Genomic DNA, 26824 nt, shown 5'->3' on the forward strand with positions numbered 1-26824 from the left:
AAACAGATAATTAGTTTGGATCGAAAATCACAATCAGCGCCCCAACAAATTAGAAAAGAGAAAACAAGGTAGACGAGGTGAAAAAAAACAACAACAAAAAGTTGGTTTATTTTGTGAAGTTATAGCCACTAACAAATGATTTTGGATCAAAAAAATATTTCGTCGGTACCCAGATTCCTTAGGTGGAAAAGGGAAAAAAGGAGGGAAAAACCCCCAAAATGTGTATAAGGTGTAGCAACGAAAAAATAATTAGTTTGGATCGAAAATCACAATCAGCGCCCCAACATATTAGAAAAGGGAAAACAAGGTAGACGAGGTGAAAAAAAACCCCCAACAAAAGAATTTGTTTATTTTGTGAAGTTATAGCTACTAACAAATGATTTTGGATCAAAAAATGTTTTGTCGGTACCCAGATTCCTTCGGTGGAAAAGGTAAAGGAAGAGAGTGGACGAGGGGAAAAAAGACCCATTTTTTTTTGTTTTTGTAAATGTGTAGCCACTAACAAATAATGGAAAAATCTTGCTACCCCAATCTTGTTGCTATGCTACCCCAATTTCACAGGTGGAAAAGGGAAAACATTAGGGTAGATGAGGAAAAAGAACGAAATGTTCTCATTTTATGAATACGTAACCACTCATAACCAGTAAATTATGGATCAAAAACTGTTCACTTTCAGTACCCCGATTCCTTAGGTGGAAAAGGGAAAGCAAGGGAGTGGATGAGGGGGAAAAAACAGACCAAATTTCTTGTAGATCTTTTTTGTGTGGAGGTGTAGCCACTAACAAATAGTTCTGCTCAAAAGTCTTTCAAAATGGCACCTCAATTGATTAGATGGAAAAGGAAAACATGAACGTGGCTGAAGAATAAAACAAAAACAAAATGTGCTCATTTTTATAAAGATGTAACCACTTACAAACAATACATTTGGTCAAAAACCGTTCACTATCAGCACCTTGATTCCTTAGGTGGAAAAGGGAGAGCAAGGAAGTGGATGAGGGAAAAAAAACAGACCAAATTTCATTTACTTTTTTTTGTGTGGAGGTGAAGCTACTAACAGATAGTTCGGCTCAAAAGTCTTCCATAATGCTACCCCAATTGCTTAGGTGGAAAAGGGAAAACATGATGGTGGATGAGGAAAAAAACATGTGCTCATTTTATGAAGACGTAACCTTTTACAAACATATATATATATTTTTAAATCAAAAACCTTTCACTATCAGCACCCTGATTTTTTAGGTGGAATAGGAAAAGCAAGGGAGTGGATGAGGGGTGAAAACAGACAATTTTCTTTATTTCTTTCTGTTTTGTGAAGGTGTAGCCACTAATATATAGTTCGGGTCAAAATTGCTTCGTAATGCTACACCAATTGCTTGGGTGGAAAATTGAAAACATGAGGGTGAATGAGGAAAAAAACAATGTGCTCATTTTATGAAGATGTAATGACTTACAAAAAAAAAAAAACGTTGATCAAAAACCTTTCACTATCAGCACCCTGATTTCTTAGGTGGAATAGGGAAAGCAAGGGAGTGGATGAGGGAAAAAACAGACCAAATTTCTTTGTTTTGTTTTTTTTTGTGTGAAGGTGTAACCACTAACAAATAGTTCGGGTAAAAAAACTCATAATGCTACCGCAATTCCTTAGGTGGAAAAGGGAAAACCTGAGGATGGATGAGGGAGGGAGTGCTCATTTTATGACATTTTAAGACGTACCCACTAACAACCAATAAATTCACTATCAGCACCGCGAATTCTCAAGAGCTAGACAATATGGCTTTTCTTCCGCCGTCCATGTAAAATTAATGTGGAATGAAAGGAGGCCCCGGGAGATATCCGGGTACCCCGAATAACCCTGACTATCTCCCACCCAGAGATAACTATATTAATTTTCAGGCTTCCCGTGCGTACACGCTGGCACAGTCATGAATGACTAATCCAAACAGGTTGTGCCTTCGGGGAACTGTGGAAAGAACCCAGAGAGACGTGGACAATTTGGAGTGCGACACTGGGAAGAAACAAGGGAGAAATAATGATTTCTCTTACTGTATGAATCATTTTCGGTGATTTGTTTCCCTCTTTGAAGGACTTCTTCAGCAAATCGGACCCTTTCCTGGAGATTTTTAGAATAAATGACGACGGGAGTGAGTCTCTCGTACATCGAACGGAGGTAACGACACGCTCACATGCGGAAGGTAAATGAGTTATTTCATCTTTCAAAGACGTTTTTGTTTGTGTTCATTTTTTGTTCAGACAGTGATGAACAACTTGAGCCCTGTTTGGAAATCCTTTAAAGTTTCCTTGAATACGCTCTGCAGTGGCCATCAGGAACGGGAGCTCAAGGTGAGTGGGCGTTTTTTAGACTACCATTGACGGTTATAGACGTCCAATCCAACAAACGTTCATTGGTGGAAAAGATAAAACAAGGTGGATGATAGGGGAGGGTGAAAAGAAAACAAATAAAATGTGTTCAGTTTGTGAAAGTGTAGACACTGACAAACAAGTTTGCAACTCGGTTCTATAGGTGGAAAAGGGAAAGCAAAAAAAAAAATTGGATGATGGGAAAAAAATTACAACAAATTTGGTTTATTTTTTGTGGACGTGTACCCTCTAACAAATATGGAGTTCGGCTTAAAAATATTTCATTATGTTACCCCAATTCCTTAGGTGGAAATGGGAAAACATGAGTGTAGATGAGGAAAGAAAACAAATAAAATGTGTTCATTTTATGAAAGCTTAGACACTGACAAACAAGTTCGCACCCCGGTTCCTTAGGTGGAAAAGGGAAAGCAAGAAAAGTGGATGAAGGGAAAAAATATAACAACAAATTTGGTTTATTTTTTGTTAACGTGTAGTCCCTAACAAATACAGAGTTCGTCTCAAAAATCTTTCATTATGCTACCCCAATTCCTTAGGTGGAAAAGGGAAAACATGAGGGTAGATGAGGGGAAAAAAACAAAATGTGTTCATTTTGTGAAAGTGTAGACACTGACAAACAAGTTTGCACCCCCGTTCCTTAGGTGGAAAAGGGAAAGCAAGAAAAGTGGATGAGGGGGACAAAAATACAACAAATTTGGTTTATTTTTTGTGAACGTGTAGCCCCTAACAAATACAGAGTTTGTCTCAAAAATCTTTCATTATGCTACCCCAATTCCTTAGGTGGAAAAGGGAAAACATGAGGGTAGATGAGGGAAAAAAACAAAATGTGTTCATTTTGTGAAAGTGTAGACACTGACAAACAAGTTTGCATCCCGGTTCCTTAGGTGAAAAAGGGAAAGCAAGAAAAGTGGATGAGGGGGACAAAAATACAACAAATTTGGTTTATTTTTTGTGAACGTGTAGCCCCTAACAAATATGGAGTTTGTCTCAAAAATCTTTCATTATGCTACCCCAATTCCTTAGGTGGAAAAGGGAAAACATGAGGGTAGATGAGGGGGAAAAAAACAAATAAAATGTGTTCATTTTGTGAAAGTGTAGACACTGACAAACATGTTCGCACCCCGGTTCCTTAGGTGGAAAAGGGAAAGCAAGAAAAGTGGATGAGGGGGAAAAAATTACAACAAAATTGGTTTGTTTTTTGTGGACGTGTAGCCCCTAACAAATATGGAGTTTGGCTCAAAAATCTTTCATTATGCCACCCCAATTCCTTTGGTGGAAAAGCGAAAACATGAGGGTAGATGAGGGAAAAAAACGCAATTTGCTCATTTTATGATGACGTAACCACTAATAACTAATACATTTGGATCAAAACACCTTCACTATCAGAACTCTGATTTTTTTGGTGGAAAAGGGAAAGCAAGAGACAAACAAACATTCATTCGCAACCTTCCAGTGGAAATGGATTGGACGTCTACCACCGTCAATGACAGCCAGTGAGTCAAGTACAGTAGATCCGAGGTGTTAAAAAGCTTGAATTGCTAATCTTTCACCTTTGCTAGCCCGAATAAATCTGTCCAAACGAGCGCGAGAATAGTTTCTTGTGAATAAACATGAGCTTCCTCATTAAATATTCAGAGGCGTCTCAACTCGGGAGTTAAGGACGAACACACACTACCAGTGAGCTCGAAATGGCTCTTTACGTTTTTAGAGCTGCACTGTGAATATGGCGACGCACTTACACATAAATCACCGCGGAGTACTCCAAACGTCTAATTTTGAGGAAATGCGAGGATTAGCGGGGGTTAATGTTTCTAATCAAGGTTTGTTGATTGCGAGTTGTCAGGGTAACCTCAGTTATAAAGGTCACGCCGATTTTCAAGTGACGATCCGAACAAGTCCGGTAATGCGACGGTCTGTAAGCCCTGTAAGTAGTAATTTATCGCCTAGCAACCTGGGAGTACAGCGGTGGTTTAACCCCTTGATACGGAATTTTAATTAAACAAGTGTAAGTTGAAAAGCATTGGGGGGAGACAATTGACCATAATCGTAAAAATATATATACTGTATATACAGTGGTATGAAAAAGTATCTGAACCTTTTGGAATTTCTCACATCTCTGCATAAAATCACCATCACTTGTTATCTGATCTTTGTCAAAATCATACAGGTGAAAAAAACTGCTTCAACTAAAACCACCCAAACATTTATAGGTTTTCATATTTTAATGAGGATAGTATGCAAACAATGACAGAAGGGGGAAAATAAGTAAGTGAACCATCACGTTTAATATTTTGTTCCCCGCCCCCTTTGGCAGCAATAACTTCAACCAGACGCTTCCTGTAGCTGCAGATCGGTCTGGCACATTGATGAGGACTAATCTTGGCCCATTCTTCTCTACAAAACTGTTGTAGTTCAGTCAGTCATGAATCACTGTCTTCAGGTCATGCAACAGAATCTCAATGGGTTTCAAGTCTGGATTTTGACTTGACCACTCCAGAACGTGTATTTTGTTCCTCTGAAACCATTCTAAAGTTGATTTAGTTCTGTTTTTTGGATCATTGTCTTGTTGCAGCATCCATCCTCTTTTTAGCTTTAACTGTCTGACAGACAGCCTCAGGTTTTCCTGCAAAACATCCTGATAAACTTTTGAATTCATTTTTCCATAAATGATTGCAAGTTGTCCAGGGCCTGAGGTAGCAAAACAGCCCCAAATCATGATGCTCCCTCCACCATGCTTCATGGTGGGGATAAGGTGTAGATGCTGGTGAGCTGTTCCATTTTTCCTCCACACATGACGTTGTGTGTTGCTCCTAAACAATTCAACTTTGGTTTCATCAGTCCCCAAAATATTTTGCCAAAACCTCTGTGGTGTGTCCAAGTGGCTTTTTGCGAACATTAAACGATAAACAATGTTTTTTTTTTTTTAGACAGCAGTGGCTTCCTCCGTGGAGTCCTTCCATGAACACCATTCTTGGCCATAGTTTTACATCTAGTTGGACAATGCCAGCGATTTCTGTACGTCTTTAGCAGACACTCTAGGGTTGTTTTTTACCTCTCTGAGTATTCTGCGCTAAACTCTTGGCGTCTTCTTTGGTGGACGGCCACTCTTTGGGAGAGAAGCAACAGTGCCAAACTCTCTCCTTTTGTAGACAACTTCAAATCAATAATCCTTGATCGCAGGTCTTCAGACAGCTCTTTTGATCGAGGCATGATGCACATCAGAAAATGCTTCTCATCAAGACAATTCTTACCAGGTGTGTGTTTTATAGTGGGCAGGGCAGCTTTAAATGACTCATCAGTGATTGGGCACACACCTGACTTAAATTGTTCGGTAAAAATGTGTCAATTGCTCTTTAAGTCTCCTTAGGCAGAGGGTTCACTTACTTATTTTCCCCCCTTACGTCATTGTTTGCATGCTATCCTTATTAAAATATGAAAACCTATAAACGTTTGGGTGGCTTTAGTTAAAGCAGACTTTGTTTTGACATCTGTCTGATTTTGACAAAGATCAGATCACATTTGAAGATTTTATGCAGGAATGTGAGAAATTACAAAAGGTTTAGATACCTTTTCATACCACTGTATATAAAAAATTAAATAGAAAAAGACAACTAAAAATGGGAAAATCCTGAATAAATTCAGAAAGAAAAATTAAATGTAAAAAATGTTTTAAGAAATAAATTAAAAAATATATTTTTCTATTTTAAATTACAAAAGAAAACTAGGCCTGCAAGCAGGACTGAACGGGCCCTCGCAATCTAGCGCAACTCGGACGTCACGCAACTCGGACTGTGTGCAGGTCAGGGTGGTGGCAGATCCTCCTCTCTAATCATCTCATTAGAACCTAACATGCTCGAAAGTCGCCTATTTACATTCCCACACCCAAGAGATAAAAACCCCTATTGGAGAGAGTACTACAAAAAAGGAGCCACTACTGAGCTGTGCAGCCAAGCCCTTATTCAAAACCAAAATTAATCTTCTAACTGGGCCAATTCGACCAAGTGTGCCAACTATTGTGGCTCTATAAGCTCCCTGAATCTCTGAAAAAAAATATTTCCTTGAAATGGCGAACAAAGGGTCGTCACGGCAACAGACAGAGACACGTGGACATGGGCCGTAAAAAAGTATTTTAATAGGTCTTGAAACTACAATGACCAACATGAAAAGAACTGGACATGTTTTGGAAAAACGAGTGACTTTCTATCGCCACTAGTTGGCGCTGTAGGGTTGATGCAAATGACCCCTACAAGGCCCTTCAGGGTATGACTCTCAACAAGCACGGGAAGTTTGGCGCAGATATCTTGTATATCTGCCGAGTTATGACTGTTCAAAGTTTTTGGAGAGAAAAATTGTTGACAGTCATTTTCACTTTCCTGTTTGGACCCCTCCGCTTCAACGAAACTTCAATATTTTTCATCAGGCACCTGAAGACAGGTCTTAAGGTTTCCCTTATGCAGGTTTGAGGTAGATTGATTTTTTCCTTTAGAGGAGGAGTGTGTCCCGTAAAAAAGGGCATTTCCTGTTCCCACTAGGAGGCGCCAGGCACAAATGGTAAATTTTCAATCCAGTCCTGCTCAGGCTGGTATACCTCACACACATGCCAGATTTAAAATAGATTGAACGTTGTATGAGGGAGTTATCAGTCATTTTCCGAATTCGGTGTTTTGGCGAAAAAATGGAAGAATTTGGCGCCCCGCCCAGGTCAGGCCCGTGAATGAAAACACACCATTTTTATAACTTAAGATTTCATATGCCTCATGAACAGTCTCACCAATTTTGAGAATGATCAAACTAATTCCCTAGGTGCCAAGGTGTAAAATGTGCACACTGTAAATCGATAAAAAGTTCACATTCAATCCAAAATACCCGATTTCCTGTAGGATTTGGAATGTGTGTGCAAGAGACTTTTTGGAGCAGTTTTGCACAAAGTTTTGACTCTCCAAATTTCATCACTCTATGTGAGAAAAACCTAAATGGAGAGGCCTTTTTGAAAAATTCAAGGGGGCGCCACTGAGCCATTTTGTTAAATTGTTTCGTAACGTTGCAAGATTATCGAACGTTATCCAAAGCCGCATGTATGTGCAAATTTTGGTGAGTTTTTATGCATATTCAAGCCTCCAAATGTAAACTCTTACTGTGAACCCATGAAAATTTCACATTCGATCCAAAATACCCGATTTCCTGTTGGATTTGGAATATGGGTGCAAGAGACTTTTTGGAGCAGTTTTGCATAAGGTATCTACTCCCCAAATTTCCTTGCTCTATGTTGAAAAAACCCAATAGGAAAGGCCTTTTTTAAAACTTCTTTCTGTCGCCACTAGTTGGCACTGTAGAGTTGATGCAAATGACCCCTACACGAACCTTCAGGGTATGACTCTCAACAAACACGGGAAGTTTGGCGCAGATATGTTGTATATCTGCCGAGTTATGACTGTTCAAAGTTTTTGGCGAGACAAATTGTTGACGGTTATTTTCACTTCCAGTTTGTACCTCTCCGCTTCTACAAAACCTCAATATTTTTCATTAGGCACCTGAACACATGTCTTGAGGCTCCCCTGAAACAGGTTTGAGGTCAATAGATTTTTTTCCCTTGGAGGAGGAGCCTGTCTCGTAAAGAAGGCCATTTCCTGTTCCCACTAGGGGGCGCCAAGCCTAATGGGTAAAATTTAAATGCAGTCGTGTTCAGGCTGGGATATCTCATATACTTGCTAGAAATGAAAAAGATTGAACGTTGTATCACGGAGTTTTTAATCATTTTCTGAATTTGGTGTTTTGCCCAAAAATGGCCAACTTTGGGACTACGCCCAGGCCAGACCCTTGGATGAAAACTCACCATTTTGAAAACTTAAGATCTCATATGTCTCCTGTATAGTCTGACCAATTTTGAAGACGATCCAACTATTTTCTTCAGCGACAAGGTCTCAAATGTAAATCGATAAAATTTCGCATTTGATCCAAAATTTCCGACTTCCTGTTGGATTTGGAATATAGGTGCAAGAGACTTTTTGGAGCAGTTTTACGCAATGTATCGACTCACCAAATTTCATCATTCTACGTTGAAAAAACCTAATAGGAAAGGCCTTTTTGAAAATTTCAAGGGGGCGCCACTGAGCGATTTTGTTAAATTTTTTTGTAGATTATCAAAATTTACGCAAAGTTGCATGTATGTGCAAATTTTGGTGAGTTTTCGTGCATGTTCAGGCCTCCAAACGTAAACTCCAACTGTGAACCGAAAAAATTTCACATTTGATCCAAAATATCCGATTTCCTGTCGGATTTGGAATATGGGTGCAAGAGGCTTTTTTGAACAGTTAGGCATAAGGTATCTACTCCCCAAATTTCATCGCTCTACGTTGAAAACCTGAGAGGAGAGGCCTTTTTGAAAATTTTAAGGGTCAAGGGGGCGCCACTGAGCCATTTTTTGAAATTTTTTCAAAACGACGCAAGATTATCAAATTTTACGCGAATCTGCACGTATGTGCAAATTTTGGTGACTTTTCGTGCATGTTCAGGCCTCCAAATTGGCCATTTTCATTTGCCATGAAGAAAGAAGAATAATAATAATAATAATAACTAGGCCTGCAAGCAGGACTGAACGGGCCCTCGCAATCTAGCGCAACTCGGACGTCACGCAACTCGGACAGTGTGCAGGTCAGGGTGGTGGCAGATCGTCCTCTCTAATCATCTCATTAGAACCTAACATGCGCGAAAGTTGCCTCTTTACATTCACACACCTAAGAGATAAAAACCCCTATTGGACAGAGGACTACAAAAAAGGAGCGAATAAAGGGTCATCACAGCAACAGACAGAGACATGTGGACATGGGCCGTAAAATAAGTATTTTAAAAGGTCTTGAAACTACAATGACCAACCTGAAAAGAACTGGACATATATTTAAAAAAATGAGTGACTTTCTATTGCCACTAGTTGGCGCTGTAGGGTTGATGCAAATGACCCCTACAGGACCCTTCAGACTATGACTCAACAAGCACGATATGTTTGGCGCAGATATGTTGTAGAAGTTATGACTGTTCAAAACTTGTGGTGAGACGAAATGGCTTCAGTCATTTTTACTTCTCCTGTTGGACCCTTCTGCTTCAACCAAACCTCAGTATTTTTCATCAGGCACCTGAACACATGTCTTCAGGCTCCCCTGATGCAGGTTTGAGGTGAATAGATTTTTTTTTCCTTGGAGGAGGAGCCTGTTTCGTAAAAAAGGCATTTCCTGTTCCCACTAGGGGGCGCTAGGCCTAATGAGTAATATTTCAATGCACTCGTGTTCAGGGTGGGATCCCGCACATACATGCCAGATATGAAAAAGATTGAACGTTGTTTCAAGGAGCTATTAGTCCTTTACTGAATTTGTCATTTTGCCGAAAAAATGGCCGACTTTGGCACCACGCCCAGGTCAGACCCATGAATGAAAACACACCATTTTGAAAAGTTTAGATTTCATAGGTCTCCTGAATTGTCTAACCAATTTTGAAGATGATCCAATTGATTCCCTCTGTGACAAGGTCTCAAATGTGCACCCTGTTAATTGATAAAAATTTCACATTCGATCCAAAATACCCGATTTCCTGTTGGGTTTGGAATATGGGTGCAAGAGACTTTTTGGAGCAGTTTTGCACAAGGTATCGACTCCCCAAATTTCATTGCTCTACGTTAAAAAAACCTAATAGGAAACGCCTTTTTGAAAAATTCAAGGGGGCGCCACTGAGCCATTTTGTTACATTTTTTTGTAACGTTGCAAGATTATCGAAATCCACACAAAGCCGCATGTATGTGCAAAATTTGGTGAGTTTTCGTGCATGTCCAGGCCTCCAAATGTAAACTGTACTAGAAATGGACAGAAATTTCACATTTGATCCAAAATACCCGATTTTCTGTTGGATTTGGAATATGGGTGCAAGAGGCTTTTTTGAGCAGTTAGGCATAAGGTATCTACTTCCCAAATTTCCTTGCTCTATGTTGAAAAAACCCAACAGGAAAGGCCTTTTTTAAAACTTCTTTCTGTCGCCACTAGTTGGCACTGTAGAGTTGATGCAAATGACCCCTACAAGAACCTTCAGGGTATGACTCTCAACAAACACGGAAAGTTTGGCGCAGATATGTTGCATATCTGCCGAGTTATGACTGTTCAAAGTTTTTGGCGAGACAAATTGTTGACGGTCATTTTCACTTCCAGTTTGGACCTCTCCGCTTCAACGAAACCTCAATATTTTTCATCAGGCACCTGAACACATGTCTTGAGGCTCCCCTGAAACAGGTTTGAGGTCAATAGATTTTTTTCCCTTGGAGGAGGAGCCTGTCTCGTAAAGAAGGCCATTTCCTGTTTCCACTAGGGGCGCCAGGCCTAATGGGTAATATTTCAATGCAGTCGTGTTCAGGCTGGGATATCTCATAAACATGCTAAAAATGAAAAAGATTGAACGTTGGATCACGGAGTTTTTAATCATTTTCTGAATTTGGTATTTTGCCTAAAAATGGCCGACTTTGGGACCACGCCCAGGCCAGACCCTTGAATGAAAACACACCATTTTGAAAACTTAAGATCTCATAGGTCTCCTGAATAGTCTGACCAATTTTGAAGACGATCCAACTTTATCCTTCAGCGACAAGGTCTCAAATGTAAATCGATAAAATTTCGCATTTGACCCAAAATTTCCAGCTTCCTGTTGGGTTTGGAATATGGGTGCAAGAGACTTTTTGGAGCAGTTTTGTACAATGTATCGACTCACTAAATTTCATTGTTCTACGTTGAAAAAACCTAATAGGAGAGGCCTTTTTGAAAATTTCAAGGGGGCGCCACTGAGCCATTTTGTTAAATTTTTTTGTAGATTATCAAAATTTACGCAAAGTTGAATGTATGTGCAAATTTTGGTGAGTTTTCGTGCATGTTCAAGCCTCCAAACGTAAACTCCAACTGTGAACCGAAAAAATTTCACATTCGATCCAAAATACCCGATTTCCTGTTGGATTTGGAATATGGGTGCAAGAGGCTTTTTTGAACAGTTAGGCATAAGGTATCTACTCCCCAAATTTCATTGCTCTACGTTGAAAACCTGAGAGGAGAGGCCTTTTTGAAAATTTTAAGGGTCAAGGGGGCGCCACTGAGCCATTTTTTGACATTTTTTCAAAACGACGCAAGATTATCGAAATTTACGCGAATCTGCACGTATGTGCAAATTTTGGTGACTTTTCGTGCATGTTCAGGCCTCCAAATTGGCCATTTTCATTTGCCATGAAGAAAGAAGAATAATAATAACTAGGCCTGCAAGCAGGACTGAACGGGCCCTCGCAATCTAGCGCAACTCGGACGTCACGCAACTTGGACTGTGTGCAGGTCAGGGTGGTGGCAGATCATCCTCTCTAATCATCTCATTAGAACCTAACATGCTCGAAAGTCGCCTATTTACATTCCCACACCCAAGAGATAAAAACCCCTATTGGAGAGAGTACTACAAAAAAGGAGCCACTACTGAGCTGTGCAGCCAAGCCCTTATTCAAAACCAAAATTAATCTTCTAACTGGGCCAATTCGACCAAGTGTGCCAACTATTGTGGCTCTATAAGCTCCCTGAGTCTCTGAAAAAAAATATTTCCTTTAAATGGCGAACAAAGGGTCGTCACGGCAACAGACAGAGACACGTGGACATGGGCCGTAAAAAAGTATTTTAATAGGTCTTGAAACTACAATGACCAACATGAAAAGAACTGGACATGTTTTGGAAAAACGAGTGACTTTCTATCGCCACTAGTTGGCGCTGTAGGGTTGATGCAAATGACCCCTACAAGGCCCTTCAGGGTATGACTCTCAACAAGCACGGGAAGTTTGGCGCAGATATCTTGTATATCTGCCGAGTTATGACTGTTCAAAGTTTTTGGAGAGAAAAATTGTTGACAGTCATTTTCACTTTCCTGTTTGGACCCCTCCGCTTCAACGAAACTTCAATATTTTTCATCAGGCACCTGAAGACAGGTCTTAAGGTTTCCCTTATGCAGGTTTGAGGTCGATTGATTTTTTCCCTTTAGAGGAGGAGTGTGTCCCGTAAAAAAGGGCATTTCCTGTTCCCACTAGGAGGCGCCAGGCACAAATGGTAAATTTTCAATCCAGTCCTGCTCAGGCTGGTATACCTCACACACATGCCAGATTTAAAATAGATTGAACGTTGTATGAGGGAGTTATCAGTCATTTTCCGAATTCGGTGTTTTGGCGAAAAAATGGAAGAATTTGGCGCCCCGCCCAGGTCAGGCCCTTGAATGAAAACACACCATTTTTATAACTTAAGATTTCATATGCCTCATGAACAGTCTCACCAATTTTGAGAATGATCAAACTAATTCCCTAGGTGCCAAGGTGTAAAATGTGCACACTGTAAATCGATAAAAAGTTCACATTCAATCCAAAATACCCGATTTCCTGTTGGGTTTGGAATACGCATGCAAGAGACTTTTTGGAGCAGTTTTGTACAAGGTATTGACTCTCCGAATTTCATCCATCTACGTTGAAAAAACCTAAATGGAGAGGCCTTTTTGAAAATTTCAAGGGGGCGCCACTGAGCCATTTTGTTACATTTTTTCGTAACGTTGCAAGATTATTGAACGTTATGCAAAGCCGCATGTATGTCGAAATTTTTGTGAGTTTTCGTGCATGTTCAAGCCTCCAAATGTAAACTCCTACTGTTAACCGATAAAAATTTCACATTTGATCCAAAATACCCGATTTCCTGTTGGATTTGGAAAATGGGTGCAAGAGACTTTTTGGAGCAGTTTTGCATAAGGTATCAACTCCCCAAATTTCCTCACTCTATGTTGGAAAAACCCAATAGGAAAGGCCTTTTTTAAAACTTCTTTCTGTCGCCACTAGTTGGCACTGTAGAGTTGATGCAAATGACCCCTACACGAACCTTCAGGGTATGACTCTCAAAAAACACGGGAAGTTTGGCGCAGATATGTTGTATATCTGCCGAGTTATGACTGTTCAAAGTTTTTGGCGAGACAAATTGTTGACGGTCATTTTCACTTCCAGTTTGGACCTCTCCGCTTCTACAAAACCTCAATATTTTTCATTAGGCACCTGAACACATGTCTTGAGGCTCCCCTGAAACAGGTTTGAGGTCAATAGATTTTTTTCCCTTGGAGGAGGAGCCTGTCTCGTAAAGAAGGCCATTTCCTGTTCCCACTAGGGGGCGCCAAGCCTAATGGGTAATATTTCAATGCAGTCGTGTTCAGGCTGGGATATCTCATATACTTGCTAGAAATGAAAAAGACTGAACGTTGTATCACGGAGTTTTTAATCATTTTCTGAATTTGGTGTTTTGCCCAAAAATGGCCAATTTTGGGACTACGCCCAGGCCAGACCGTTGGATGAAAACTCACCATTTTGAAAACTTAAGATCTCATATGTCTCCTGTATAGTCTGACCAATTTTGAAGACGATCCAACTATTTTCTTCAGCGACAAGGTCTCAAATGTAAATCGATAAAATTTCACATTTGATCCAAAATTTCCGACTTCCTGTTGGATTTGGAATATAGGTGCAAGAGACTTTTTGGAGCAGTTTTACGCAATGTATCGACTCACCAAATTTCATCGTTCTACGTTGAAAAAACCTAATAGGAGAGGCCTTTTTGAAAATTTCAAGGGGGCGCCACTGAGCGATTTTGTTAAATTTTTTTGTAGATTATCAAAATTTACGCAAAGTTGCATGTATGTGCAAATTTTGGTGAGTTTTCGTGCATGTTCAGGCCTCCAAACGTAAACTCCAACTGTGAACCGAAAAAATTTCACATTTGATCCAAAATATCCGATTTCCTGTCGGATTTGGAATATGGGTGCAAGAGGCTTTTTTGAACAGTTAGGCATAAGGTATCTACTCCCCAAATTTCATCGCTCTACGTTGAAAACCTAAGAGGAGAGGCCTTTTTGAAAATTTTAAGGGTCAAGGGGGCGCCACTGAGCCATTTTTTGAAATTTTTTGAAAACGACGCTAGATTATCAAATTTTACGCGAACCTGCACGTATGTGCAAATTTTGGTGACTTTTCGTGCATGTTCAGGCCTCCAAATTGGCCATTTTCATTTGCCATGAAAAAAGAAGAATAATAATAATAATAATAATAATAACTAGGCCTGCAAGCAGGACTGAACGGGCCCTCGCAATCTAGCGCAACTCGGACGTCACGCAACTCGGACTGTGTGCAGGTCAGGGTGGTGGCAGATCCTCCTCTCTAATCATCTCATTAGAACCTAACATGCTCGAAAGTCGCCTATTTACATTCCCACACCCAAGAGATAAAAACCACTATTGGAAAGAGTACTACAAAAAAGGAGCCACTACTGAGCTGTGCAGCCAAGCCCTTATTCAAAACCAAAATTAATCTTCTAACTGGGCCAATTCGACCAAGTGTGCCAACTATTGTGGCTCCATAAGCTCCCTGAGTCTCTGAAAAAAAATATTTCCTTTAAATGGCGAACAAAGGGTCGTCACGGCAACAGACAGAGACACGTGGACATGGGCCGTAAAAAAGTATTTTAATAGGTCTTGAAACTACAATGACCAACATGAAAAGAACTGGACATGTTTTGGAAAAACGAGTGACTTTCTATCGCCACTAGTTGGCGCTGTAGGGTTGATGCAAATGACCCCTACAAGGCCCTTCAGGGTATGACTCTCAACAAGCACGGGAAGTTTGGCGCAGATATCTTGTATATCTGCCGAGTTATGACTGTTCAAAGTTTTTGGAGAGAAAAATTGTTGACAGTCATTTTCACTTTCCTGTTTGGACCCCTCCGCTTCAACGAAACTTCAATATTTTTCATCAGGCACCTGAACACAGGTCTTAAGGTTTCCCTTATGCAGGTTTGAGGTAGATTGATTTTTTCCCTTTAGAGGAGGAGTGTGTCCCGTAAAAAAGGGCATTTCCTGTTCCCACTAGGAGGCGCCAGGCACAAATGGTAAATTTTCAATCCAGTCCTGCTCAGGCTGGTATACCTCACACACATGCCAGATTTAAAATAGATTGAACGTTGTATGAGGGAGTTATCAGTCATTTTCCGAATTCGGTGTTTTGGCGAAAAAATGGAAGAATTTGGCGCCCCGCCCAGGTCAGGCCCGTGAATGAAAACACACCATTTTTATAACTTAAGATTTCATATGCCTCATGAACAGTCTCACCAATTTTGAGAATGATCAAACTAATTCCCTAGGTGCCAAGGTGTAAAATGTGCACACTGTAAATCGATAAAAAGTTCACATTCAATCCAAAATACCCGATTTCCTGTAGGATTTGGAATGTGTGTGCAAGAGACTTTTTGGAGCAGTTTTGCACAAAGTTTTGACTCTCCAAATTTCATCACTCTATGTTAGAAAAACCTAAATGGAGAGGCCTTTTTGAAAATTTCAAGGGGGCGCCACTGAGCCATTTTGTTAAATTGTTTCGTAACGTTGCAAGATTATCGAACGTTATCCAAAGCCGCATGTATGTGCAAATTTTGGTGAGTTTTTATGCATATTCAAGCCTCCAAATGTAAACTCTTACTGTGAACCCATGAAAATTTCACATTCGAGCCAAAATACCCGATTTCCTGTTGGATTTGGAATATGGGTGCAAGAGACTTTTTGGAGCAGTTTTGCATAAGGTATCTACTCCCCAAATTTCCTTGCTCTATGTTGAAAAAACCCAATAGGAAAGGCCTTTTTTAAAACTTCTTTCTGTCGCCACTAGTGGGCACTGTAGAGTTGATGCAAATGACCCCTACAAAAACCTTCAGGGTATGACTCTCAACAAACACGGAAAGTTTGGCGCAGATATGTTGCATATCTGCCGAGTTATGACTGTTCAAAATTTTTGGCGAGACAAATTGTTGACGGTCATTTTCACTTCCAGTTTGGACCTCTCCGCTTCAACGAAACCTCAATATTTTTCATCAGGGACCTGAACACATGTCTTGAGGCTCCCCTGAAACAGGTTTGAGGTCAATAGATTTTTTTCCCTTGGAGGAGGAGCCTGTCTCGTAAAGAAGGCCATTTCCTGTTTCCACTAGGGGGCGCCAGGCCTAATGGGTAATATTTCAATGCAGTCGTGTTCAGGCTGGGATATCTCATATACATGCTAGAAATGAAAAAGATTGAACGTTGTATCACCGAGTTTTTAATCATATTCTGAATTTGGTATTTTGCCCAAAAATGGCCGACTTTGGGACCACGCCCAGGTCAGACCCTTGAGTGAAAACTCACCATTTTGAAAACTTAAGATCTCATATGTCTCCTGAATAGTCTGACCAATTTTGAAGACGATCCAACTATTTTCTTCAGCGACAAGGTCTCAAATGTAAATCGATAAAATTTCACATTTGATCCAAAATTTCCGGCTTCCTGTTGGGTTTGGAATATGGGTGCAAGAGACTTTTTGGAGCAGTTTTACACAATGTATCGACTCACCAAATTTCATCATTCTACGTTGAAAAAACCTAATAGGACAGGCCTTTTTGAAAATTTCAAGGGGGCGCCACTGAGCGATTTTGTTAAATTTTTTTGTAGATTATCAAAATTTACGCAAAGTTGCATGTATGTGCAAATTTTGGTGAGTTTTCGTGCATGTTCAGGCCTCCAAACGTAAACTCCAACTGTGAACCGAAAAAATTTCACATTTGATCCAAAATATCCGATTTCCTGTCGGATTTGGAATATGGGTGCAAGAGGCTTTTTTGAACAGTTAGGCATAAGGTATCTACTCCCCAAATTTCATCGCTCTACGTTGAAAACCTGAGAGGAGAGGCCTTTTTGAAAATTTTAAGGGTCAAGGGGGCGCCACTGAGCCATTTTTTGAAATTTTTTCAAAACGACGCTAGATTATCAAATTTTACGCGAATCTGCACGTATGTGCAAATTTTGGTGACTTTTCGTGCATGTTCAGGCCTCCAAATTGGCCATTTTCATTTGCCATGAAGAAAGAAGAATAATAATAATAATAATAACTAGGCCTGCAAGCAGGACTGAACGGGCCCTCGCAATCTAGCGCAACTCGGACGTCACGCAACTCGGACTGTGTGCAGGTCAGGGTGGTGGCAGATCCTCCTCTCTAATCATCTCATTAGAACCTAACATGCTCGAAAGTCGCCTATTTACATTCCCACACCAAAGAGATAAAAACCCCTATTGGAGAGAGTACTACAAAAAAGGAGCCACTACTGAGCTGTGCAGTCAAGCCCTTATTCAAAACCAAAATTAATCTTCTAACTGGGCCAATTCGACCAAGTGTGCCAACTATTGTGGCTCTATAAGCTCCCTGAGTCTCTGAAAAAAAATATTTCCTTTAAATGGCGAACAAAGGGTCGTCACGGCAACAGACAGAGACACGTGGACATGGGCCGTAAAAAAGTATTTTAATAGGTCTTGAAACTACAATGACCAACATGAAAAGAACTGGACATGTTTTGGAAAAACGAGTGACTTTCTATCGCCACTAGTTGGCGCTGTAGGGTTGATGCAAATGACCCCTACAAGGCCCTTCAGGGTATGACTCTCAACAAGCACGGGAAGTTTGGCGCAGATATCTTGTATATCTGCCGAGTTATGACTGTTCAAAGTTTTTGGAGAGAAAAATTGTTGACAGTCATTTTCACTTTCCTGTTTGGACCCCTCCGCTTCAACGAAACTTCAATATTTTTCATCAGGAACCTGAAGACAGGTCTTAAGGTTTCCCTTATGCAGGTTTGAGGTAGATTGATTTTTTCCCTTTAGAGGAGGAGTGTGTCCCGTAAAAAAGGGCATTTCCTGTTCCCACTAGGAGGCGCCAGGCACAAATGATAAATTTTCAATCCAGTCCTGCTCAGGCTGGTATACCTCACACACATGGCAGATTTAAAATAGATTGAACGTTGTATGAGGGAGCTATCAGTCATTTTCCGAATTCGGTGTTTTGGCGAAACAATGGAAGAATTTGGCGCCCCGCCCAGGTCAGGCCCGTGAATGAAAACACACCATTTTTATAATTTAAGATTTCATATGCCTCATGAACAGTCTCACCAATTTTGAGAATGATCAAACTAATTCCCTAGGTGCCAAGGTGTAAAATGTGCACACTGTAAATCGATAAAAAGTTCACATTCAATCCAAAATACCCGATTTCCTGTAGGATTTGGAATGTGTGTGCAAGAGACTTTTTGGAGCAGTTTTGCACAAAGTTTTGACTCTCCAAATTTCATCACTCTATGTTAGAAAAACCTAAATGGAGAGGCCTTTTTGAAAATTTCAAGGGGGCGCCACTGAGCCATTTTGTTAAATTGTTTCGTAACGTTGCAAGATTATCGAACGTTATCCAAAGCCGCATGTATGTGCAAATTTTGGTGAGTTTTTATGCATATTCAAGCCTCCAAATGTAAACTCTTACTGTGAACCCATGAAAATTTCACATTCGATCCAAAATACCCGATTTCCTGTTGGATTTGGAATATGGGTGCAAGAGACTTTTTGGAGCAGTTTTGCATAAGGTATCTACTCCCCAAATTTCCTTGCTCTATGTTGAAAAAACCCAATAGGAAAGGCCTTTTTTAAAACTTCTTTCTGTCGCCACTAGTTGGCACTGTAGAGTTGATGCAAATGACCCCTACAAGAACCTTCAGGGTATGACTCTCAACAAACACGGAAAGTTTGGCGCAGATATGTTGCATATCTGCCGAGTTATGACTGTTCAAAATTTTTGGCGAGACAAATTGTTGACGGTCATTTTCACTTCCAGTTTGGACCTCTCCGCTTCAACGAAATCTCAATATTTTTCATCAGGGACCTGAACACATGTCTTGAGGCTCCCCTGAAACAGGTTTGAGGTCAATAGATTTTTTTCCCTTGGAGGAGGAGCCTGTCTTGTAAAGAAGGCCATTTCCTGTTCCCACTAGGGGGCGCCAGGCCTAATGGGTAATATTTCAATGCAGTCGTGTTCAGGCTGGGATATCTCATATACATGCTAGAAATGAAAAAGATTGAACGTTGTATCACGGAGTTTTTAATCATTTTCTGAATTTGGTATTTTGCCCAAAAATGGCCGACTTTGGGACCACGCCCAGGCCAGACCCTTGAATGAAAACACACCATTTTGAAAACTTAAGATCTCATAGGTCTCCTGAATAGTCTGACCAATTTTGAAGACGATCCAACTTTATCCTTCAGCGACAAGGTCTCAAATGTAAATCGATAAAATTTCGCATTTGACCCAAAATTTCCAGCTTCCTGTTGGGTTTGGAATATGGGTGCAAGAGACTTTTTGGAGCAGTTTTGCACAATGTATCGACTCGCCAAATTTCATCGTTCTACGTTGAAAAAACCTAATAGGAAAGGCCTTTTTGAAAATTTCAAGGGGGCGCCACTGAGCCATTTTGTTAAATTTTTTTGTAGATTATCAAAATTTACGCAAAGTTGAATGTATGTGCAAATTTTGGTGAGTTTTCGTGCATGTTCAAGCCTCCAAACGTAAACTCCAACTGTGAACCGAAAAAATTTCACATTCGATCCAAAATACCTGATTTCCTGTTGGATTTGGAATATGGGTGCAAGAGGCTTTTTTGAACAGTTAGGCATAAGGTATCTACTCCCCAAATTTCATTGCTCTACGTTGAAAACCTGAGAGGAGAGGCCTTTTTGAAAATTTTAAGGGTCAAGGGGGCGCCACTGAGCCATTTTTTGACATTTTTTCAAAACGACGCAAGATTATCGAAATTTACGCGAATCTGCACGTATGTGCAAATTTTGGTGACTTTTCGTGCATGTTCAGGCCTCCAAATTGGCCATTTTCATTTGCCATGAAGAAAGAAGAATAATAATAATAATAATAATAATAATAATAATCCTTTGCATTACAATAGGGCCTTCGCACGTCTAGTGCTCGGGCCCTAATAATAATCCTTTGCATTACAATAGGGCCTTCGCACGCCTAGTGCTCGGGCCCTAATAATAATAATAATAATCCTTTGCATTACAATAGGGCCTTCGCACGCCTAGTGCTCGGGCCCTAATAATAATCCTTTGCATTACAATAGGGCCTTCGCACGCCTAGTGCTCGGGCCCTAAATATAGAAAATGAATTTATAATAAATAAAAATTAAAAACATTAAATTAAAATTCAATTCAAAACTTAATGTATAAAATTGAGGATTTTTTTTTTTTTCTAAGTGTAAAGATTTTTTTAAATAATCAAAAGAGAGGAATTTAATAATACAGTATTTGACATTACTCCTTTTTCATATATTATTATTTGTTAATTTCATTTATTCATGTAGTCATTTATCTTCCGTGCTGCATATCCTCACGAATGTCGTGGGGGTGCTGGAGCCCATCCCTGCTAACTTTGGCCAGTAGGCGGTGTACACCTTGAAGTATTCAATTTTAATTTAATTATTTTTTTGAATACCGTAATTTCAGGAATATAAGCCGCGACTTTTTTCCCTCATTTTGCTCATCAGTGCGGCTTATTTGTTGATTTATTTGGGTTAATAGGTAACACTTCATTTGACAGCGGCGTCATAAGACTGTCATAACACCGTCATAATTATGACATGACACTATCATGGGCATTACTGAATGCTTACGACACAAGTATCATCCCGCAAATTATGTCATTAACTCCATTTATGTCCGGCTTGGATCTTTTACATCGATTTAAAAGTGACATAATTTGCCGGATAACACAAAATGACATCTGTCATAAGCATTCATTTATGCTCATGACAGTGTCATGTCATAGTTATGGTTGTCTTATGGCGCCACTGTCGAATAAAGCATTGCCAAATACCATAATTAACAATTATTGAAACAACTGGAACAGTAACTGAAGAGATAATTAGCACAGAACATACATTTTAATTGTAATTTTCATCTGTAGCGATGCAATGCATGCTTGGAGGCATGTTGGACGACAACAGTGTTGACAGCAGGAGGTTGACTGTCTCCCCCAAGGGAGCGGTGATGGCCAAATGAAGCTTCTTGAACCAATGAAGCTTTTCAGCCAAATGGTTCAAAGCTTCATGGTGGTTCATTTGGTCTTATGAAGCTGCTGTCAAATAAAGTGTTATAGGTTAATATCTTTTGGTGTAAATATCCCATAATACAGTGGGGACAGCTGCGGTTTTTGAACACACCAGCTCACATGACAATGATCCAGCACATGGTCTTGTGTCGAAAAAGACACATTTTAGGGTTGTTCCGATCATGTTTTTTTTTGCTCCCGAGCCGATCCCGATTGTTTTAGTTTGAGTATCTGCCGATCCCGATATTTCCCGATCTGATTGCTTTTTTTTTTTTTTTTTTGCTCCCGATTCAATTCCAATCATTCCCGATAATTTTTCCCGCTCATATACATTTTGGCAATGCATTAAGAAAAAAATGAATAAAACTCGGACGAATATATACATTCAACATACAGTACATAAGTACTGTATTTGTTTATTATGACAATAAATCCTCAAGATGGCATTTACATTATTAACATTCTTTCTGTGAGAGGGATCCACGGATAGAAAGACTTGAAATTCTTAAAGGATAGGTGTGACTTTGTATATTGTGACTAAATATTGCCATCTAATGTATTTGTTGAGCTTTCAGTAAATGATACTGTAGCCATTTAACTGTTCTGCCCAAATGCATGATGGGAAGGGCAACCATGACTGTGCGTAGTGGCACCAATTGATATATCTTCTCTGCATTGGGAAATAACATAGGGTGTTAAGAAAAAGATCAACTACCTTTCTTCCCCACAATGCTTCCCACGATATTTCTAATTGTTGAGAGAGGAATTGTAAGGCTTTAGCCAATTAAAAAAAGGCTCCAAAGGCCGCCAAAATCATCTCTACCCATTTGACGCTGCCTATTAGCTCTAGATATAGATAAAACGGCGCCATTATAGATTGAGTGCGACCAATGCCTGAGTGGGTCGTGCAGCGCATGCGTTAATTGAGTTAAATATTTTAACGTAATTAAACAAAAAAATTAGTTACCGCCGTTAACGCGGTAAATTTGTTAGCCCTACTTTAAGCCAAAACTAGAGACTCTGGATGAGTGTAAGACATTTTGTCTGTAACGGTAAGTACAATTAGGAAACGATTTAATTAAAAAATATGTATAAAATAAAAAAAGGCATGTCCGATATTTTTTTTGCCGATTCCGATACTTTGAAAATGACATGATCGGACCGGATCGATCGGCATCCCGATTGATCGGGACATCTTTAACACATTTGGTAAGTCATATCACACGGTAACGTTCCTGTATTTATCTCTGAAATCGGCTCCAAGCATGTTTTTATCTGTTTGTTCCTCCACTGATTTTGCTATCGATCTTTAAAACAACCTCAGCCCGCCTTTCCAATCATCCCCTTTAAAATTAAAGAACAGTGTACTTTTCTCGCGCGTGTCGCTGACTTTTGCGTTTTCTCGCGCGGGGATTACGGCCATTTATCTTATTCAGCCGCTCCTCCGGGAGACACACCGACACACAAAACACCGTGTCTCCAGGCCACATCCCTCCCAGCATCCTCAGATTAATATTTCACCGCTCCATTGCCCCCCCACTAACACCTCGTTATCAATCATTCAGCATGGCATTTCCCGCGTGTGTCGAGGTGATGCCGCAGCTGTGCTCTAACCAAGTCTTTTGTGTGTGTTACAGTGCACCGTTTGGGATTGGGACTCCAATGGAAAGCATGATTTTATCGGGGAGTTTCAGACAACGTTCAAGGAGATGAGGGCGGAGCAAGAGGGAAAGCAGGTGAGACAAAATATAATTATGTGTCCTTACCATTGACGGCACTAGACGTCCTATGCATTTTGACTGGGAGAGGCTCGTTTAGTTTTTCCGCTCATCCACACTTTTTGTTTTCCCTTTTCCACCTAAGGAAATTAGGTGCATTTTCTCCCATTTCCACCCTCTTGCTTTCCCTTTTCCGTTAAAGGAATCGAGTTGTCAATGAAAGCTTTTTGATCCAAACTCAGTATTTTTTGCTAGTGTTTAACCTGCACAAAATAAACACATTTGGCATGTTTTTTCCCGTGTCCACCGCCGTTTTCCCTTTTCCACCTCAGGAATCGGGGCACCAATAATGAAATAATTTCATTTAAACTAATCATTTATCTTTCACTTCACATTAAAAACTACTTAGATTTTGTTTTCTCCCATTTCTGTCCTCTTGCTTTCCCTTTTCCGTTTAGGGAATCGAATTGTCGATGAAAGCTTTTTGATCCAAACTCATTTTTTGTTTGTGTTTAACCTGAACAAAATAAACATAGTTTGTTGGTTTTTTTTCCCCTTGTCCACCCTCGTTTTCCCTTTTCCACCTCAGGAATCGGGGCACCAATTACGAAAGAATTTCATTTGAATAAATCATTTGTTTGTGACTTCACCTTTAAAAAAATGACTTAGATTTGTCCCCCCCCCCCCCCCTTTTCCACGCTCTTGCTTTCCCTTTTCCATTTAAGGAATAGGGCTGCCGATGAAAGCTTTTTGATCCAAACTCAATTTTTGTTAGTGTTTAACCTGCACAAAATAAACTCATTTCACATGTTTTTTCCCGTGTCCACCCCCGTTTTCCCTTTTCCACCTCAGGAATTGGGGCACCAATAATGAAAGAATTTAATTTAAACTAATCATTTATTTGTCACTTCACATTAAAAAACTACTTAGATTTTGTTTTCTCCCATTTCCGTCCTCATGCTTTCCCTTTTCTGTTTAAGGAATCGGGTTGGCGATGAAAGCTTTTTGATCCAAACTCAATTTTTGTTAGTGTTTAACCTGCACAAAATAAACATATTTTGCTTCTTTTTTTCCCTTGTCCACTCTCGTTTTTTCTTTCCACCTCAGGAATCAGGGCACCAATTACGAAAGAATTTCATTTAAATAAATCATTTGTTTGTCACTTCACTTTTAAAAAATACGACTTAGATTTGTTTTTTTCCCTTTTCCACCCTCTTGCTTTCCCTTTTCCAGGTTGCCGGTGAAAGCTTTTTGATCCAAACTCAATTTTTGTTAGTGTTTAACCTGCACAAAATAAACATATTTTGCCTGGTTTTTTTCCCCCTTGTCCACCCTCGTTTTCCCTTTTCCACGTCAGGAATCGGGCCACCAATAATGAAAGAGTTTTCATTATAACTAATCATTTGTTTGTCACTTCACCTTAAAAAAAGATTAGCTTAGATTTTGTTTTTCTCCCTTTTCCACCCTCTTGCTTTCCTTTTTCCGTTTAAGGAATTGGGTTGCCAATGAAAGCTTTTTGATCCAAAGTCATTATTTATTTGTGGTAAAACCTGCATAAAACACATTTTGTATGTTTTTTTCCATCATTCACCTGCTTTTTTTCCTTTTTCCATCTAAAGAAACGAGGGGCTTATAGTAAAAGATTTTGGACCCAAACTACGATTTGCTTGTCGTTACACCCCAAATAAATACAGGCATTTTTACACTGTTTTATCCCCTGTTGTTTTCCCTTTCCCACCCAAGGAATGACGGTGAGTGGTCGTTGCTAGCCCCCCCCCAGTCAAAATGCATTGGACGTCTGTCAACATCAGTGGCAGTGAATAAGTTAAAAATAGACTGCAACATGAATCATGTCTGCTAGATATAACACACAAAACGCAACATTAGGAGTTTGTCCTTTTCCAATATGAAGGATGTCTCGGCAGATGTGCGAGTTACCCATAAAGCCGTGGGCACTGACATAACCACATATCGTCAATTCAGCCGGCTGAACTTTGCTCTGATGACAATCTGTTTGCAAGTTGTTCCTGGGTACCGTGAAGGACACCATGTTCACATAGTTGAAGTAAAAAAATGTTTTCAGAGCGGCTAGGATCGTTTCAGGGACGCCGAAGACGTTCAGGGAAGAGTTGAATAATGTCAGTGCAGAAGTCAAGTACATTGGTTTATGTACAATTCTAATCAAATCCTTTAATTTAGTTAATATTCAACCTTGTGCTGTTCATTATGTCAGTTCATCAAAGTAATGATTTAAATCTAGTTTACCTTTGCAGCGTCTTTCCTAAATTTTATGTTTAATTTTCTGAACTTTATAGAGTATTGCAAATAGATGATCTGTGACTTTTCTTTTTTGAGCCCATAAAAAACAATGTCCGTATAGCTATTGGCTGATATACAATATAACGACCGACATATTATATAACGTGACGTAGTGTCACATAAACATTGACATGAACACAAATATTCAGTTAAGAGTTTTTTTAATGCGTTTATTTTTAAAATTACCGTATTTTTCGAACTATTAGCCGCTACTTTTTTCCGGCTTTATAAGGAAGCAGCTTTTATAGATGAATATGGCTCCATCTGAAACTATATGCTGCTACTAAAGAACGATTTTAAATGGATGGGCAACCACTATTTGCTGCGACAAGCAAACACGATGCTAGCGTTGATTAGCCGTTTTCACTTGGTGCTCAGAGGACTTTATTGCCACAGGATGCTACAACAAAGCTGCTATATAAGGCTTAGCGCTAGCTGTTAACCATTTTTAAAAGGATATCATTCACTTCAAGTTTAGAAGGCAAGGTAAATATCTTTGGAAATGTAGTGACCTGTTTTTTAAAGTTAGCTTGTTTTTGAGCATTCAGATAGCACGTGTTGGTGATGCTGATGTGTGTTTTTCTGGATCATAAATATGTTTTTCATCAATCAAATATTTCTGTGTAACATTTATGTGAATAACCAATGTTAAGATCTGGACACCTGCTGCTTATATGTGGATTTAAAAACAAAAATTTGTGAACGTCATCCGTTGCGGCTTATAATCAGGTTCGCTTTATAGTCTAGAACTTACGGTAATTACCGTAATTTTCGCACTATAAGACGCACCGAACTATAAGCCGCCACCCACCAAATGTGACACGAAAACAGCATTTGTTTATAGGTAAGCTGCACTGGACTATAAACCGCAGCTGTCCTCACTGTATTATGGGATATTAACACCCAAAGATATTAACCGGTAACACTTTAATTGACAGCGGCATCATATGACTGTCATAAGACCAAATGAACCACCATGAAGCTTTGAATCAATTGGCAGCAAAGCTTCATTGCTTCAAGAAGCTTCATTTGGCCATCACTGCTCTCTTGGGGTAGACAGTCAACCTCTGCTGCCATCTGTTGTCAACACTGTTGTTGTCCAACATGCCTCCGAGCATGCATTGCAACCCTCCAGATGTAAATAACAATCAAAATTCATAGTATGTGCTAATTATTTATTCAATTACTGTTCCAGTTGTTTCATTAATTGCTAGATGTTGTATTTGGTAACACTCTATTTGACAATGGCACCATAAGACTGTCATTAGACAATCATAATTATGACATAACACTGTCACGAGCATTAATTAATGCTTATAACAGATGTCATTTAGTGTTATCCGGCAAATTATCTCACTTTTCAATGGATGTAAAAGATCCAAGATGGACA

At 39.7% G+C, this 26824-nt stretch overlaps 1 protein-coding gene across 1 annotated transcript in view; it reads left to right on the forward strand.

Annotated features, from left to right (window-relative positions):
- cpne4b (copine IVb) overlaps positions 1-26824 on the forward strand; it is a 63675-nt gene that overhangs the window by 23644 nt on the left and 13207 nt on the right. The window contains exons 8-10 of the mRNA XM_057827794.1: positions 2081-2164; positions 2248-2337; positions 23035-23133. Coding sequence (XP_057683777.1) covers positions 2081-2164; positions 2248-2337; positions 23035-23133 — 273 coding nt within the window. The remainder of the gene's footprint in view (positions 1-2080; positions 2165-2247; positions 2338-23034; positions 23134-26824) is intronic.

This window comes from Corythoichthys intestinalis, chromosome 22, assembly GCF_030265065.1.
Source record: "Corythoichthys intestinalis isolate RoL2023-P3 chromosome 22, ASM3026506v1, whole genome shotgun sequence".
Taxonomy (NCBI): domain Eukaryota; kingdom Metazoa; phylum Chordata; class Actinopteri; order Syngnathiformes; family Syngnathidae; genus Corythoichthys; species Corythoichthys intestinalis.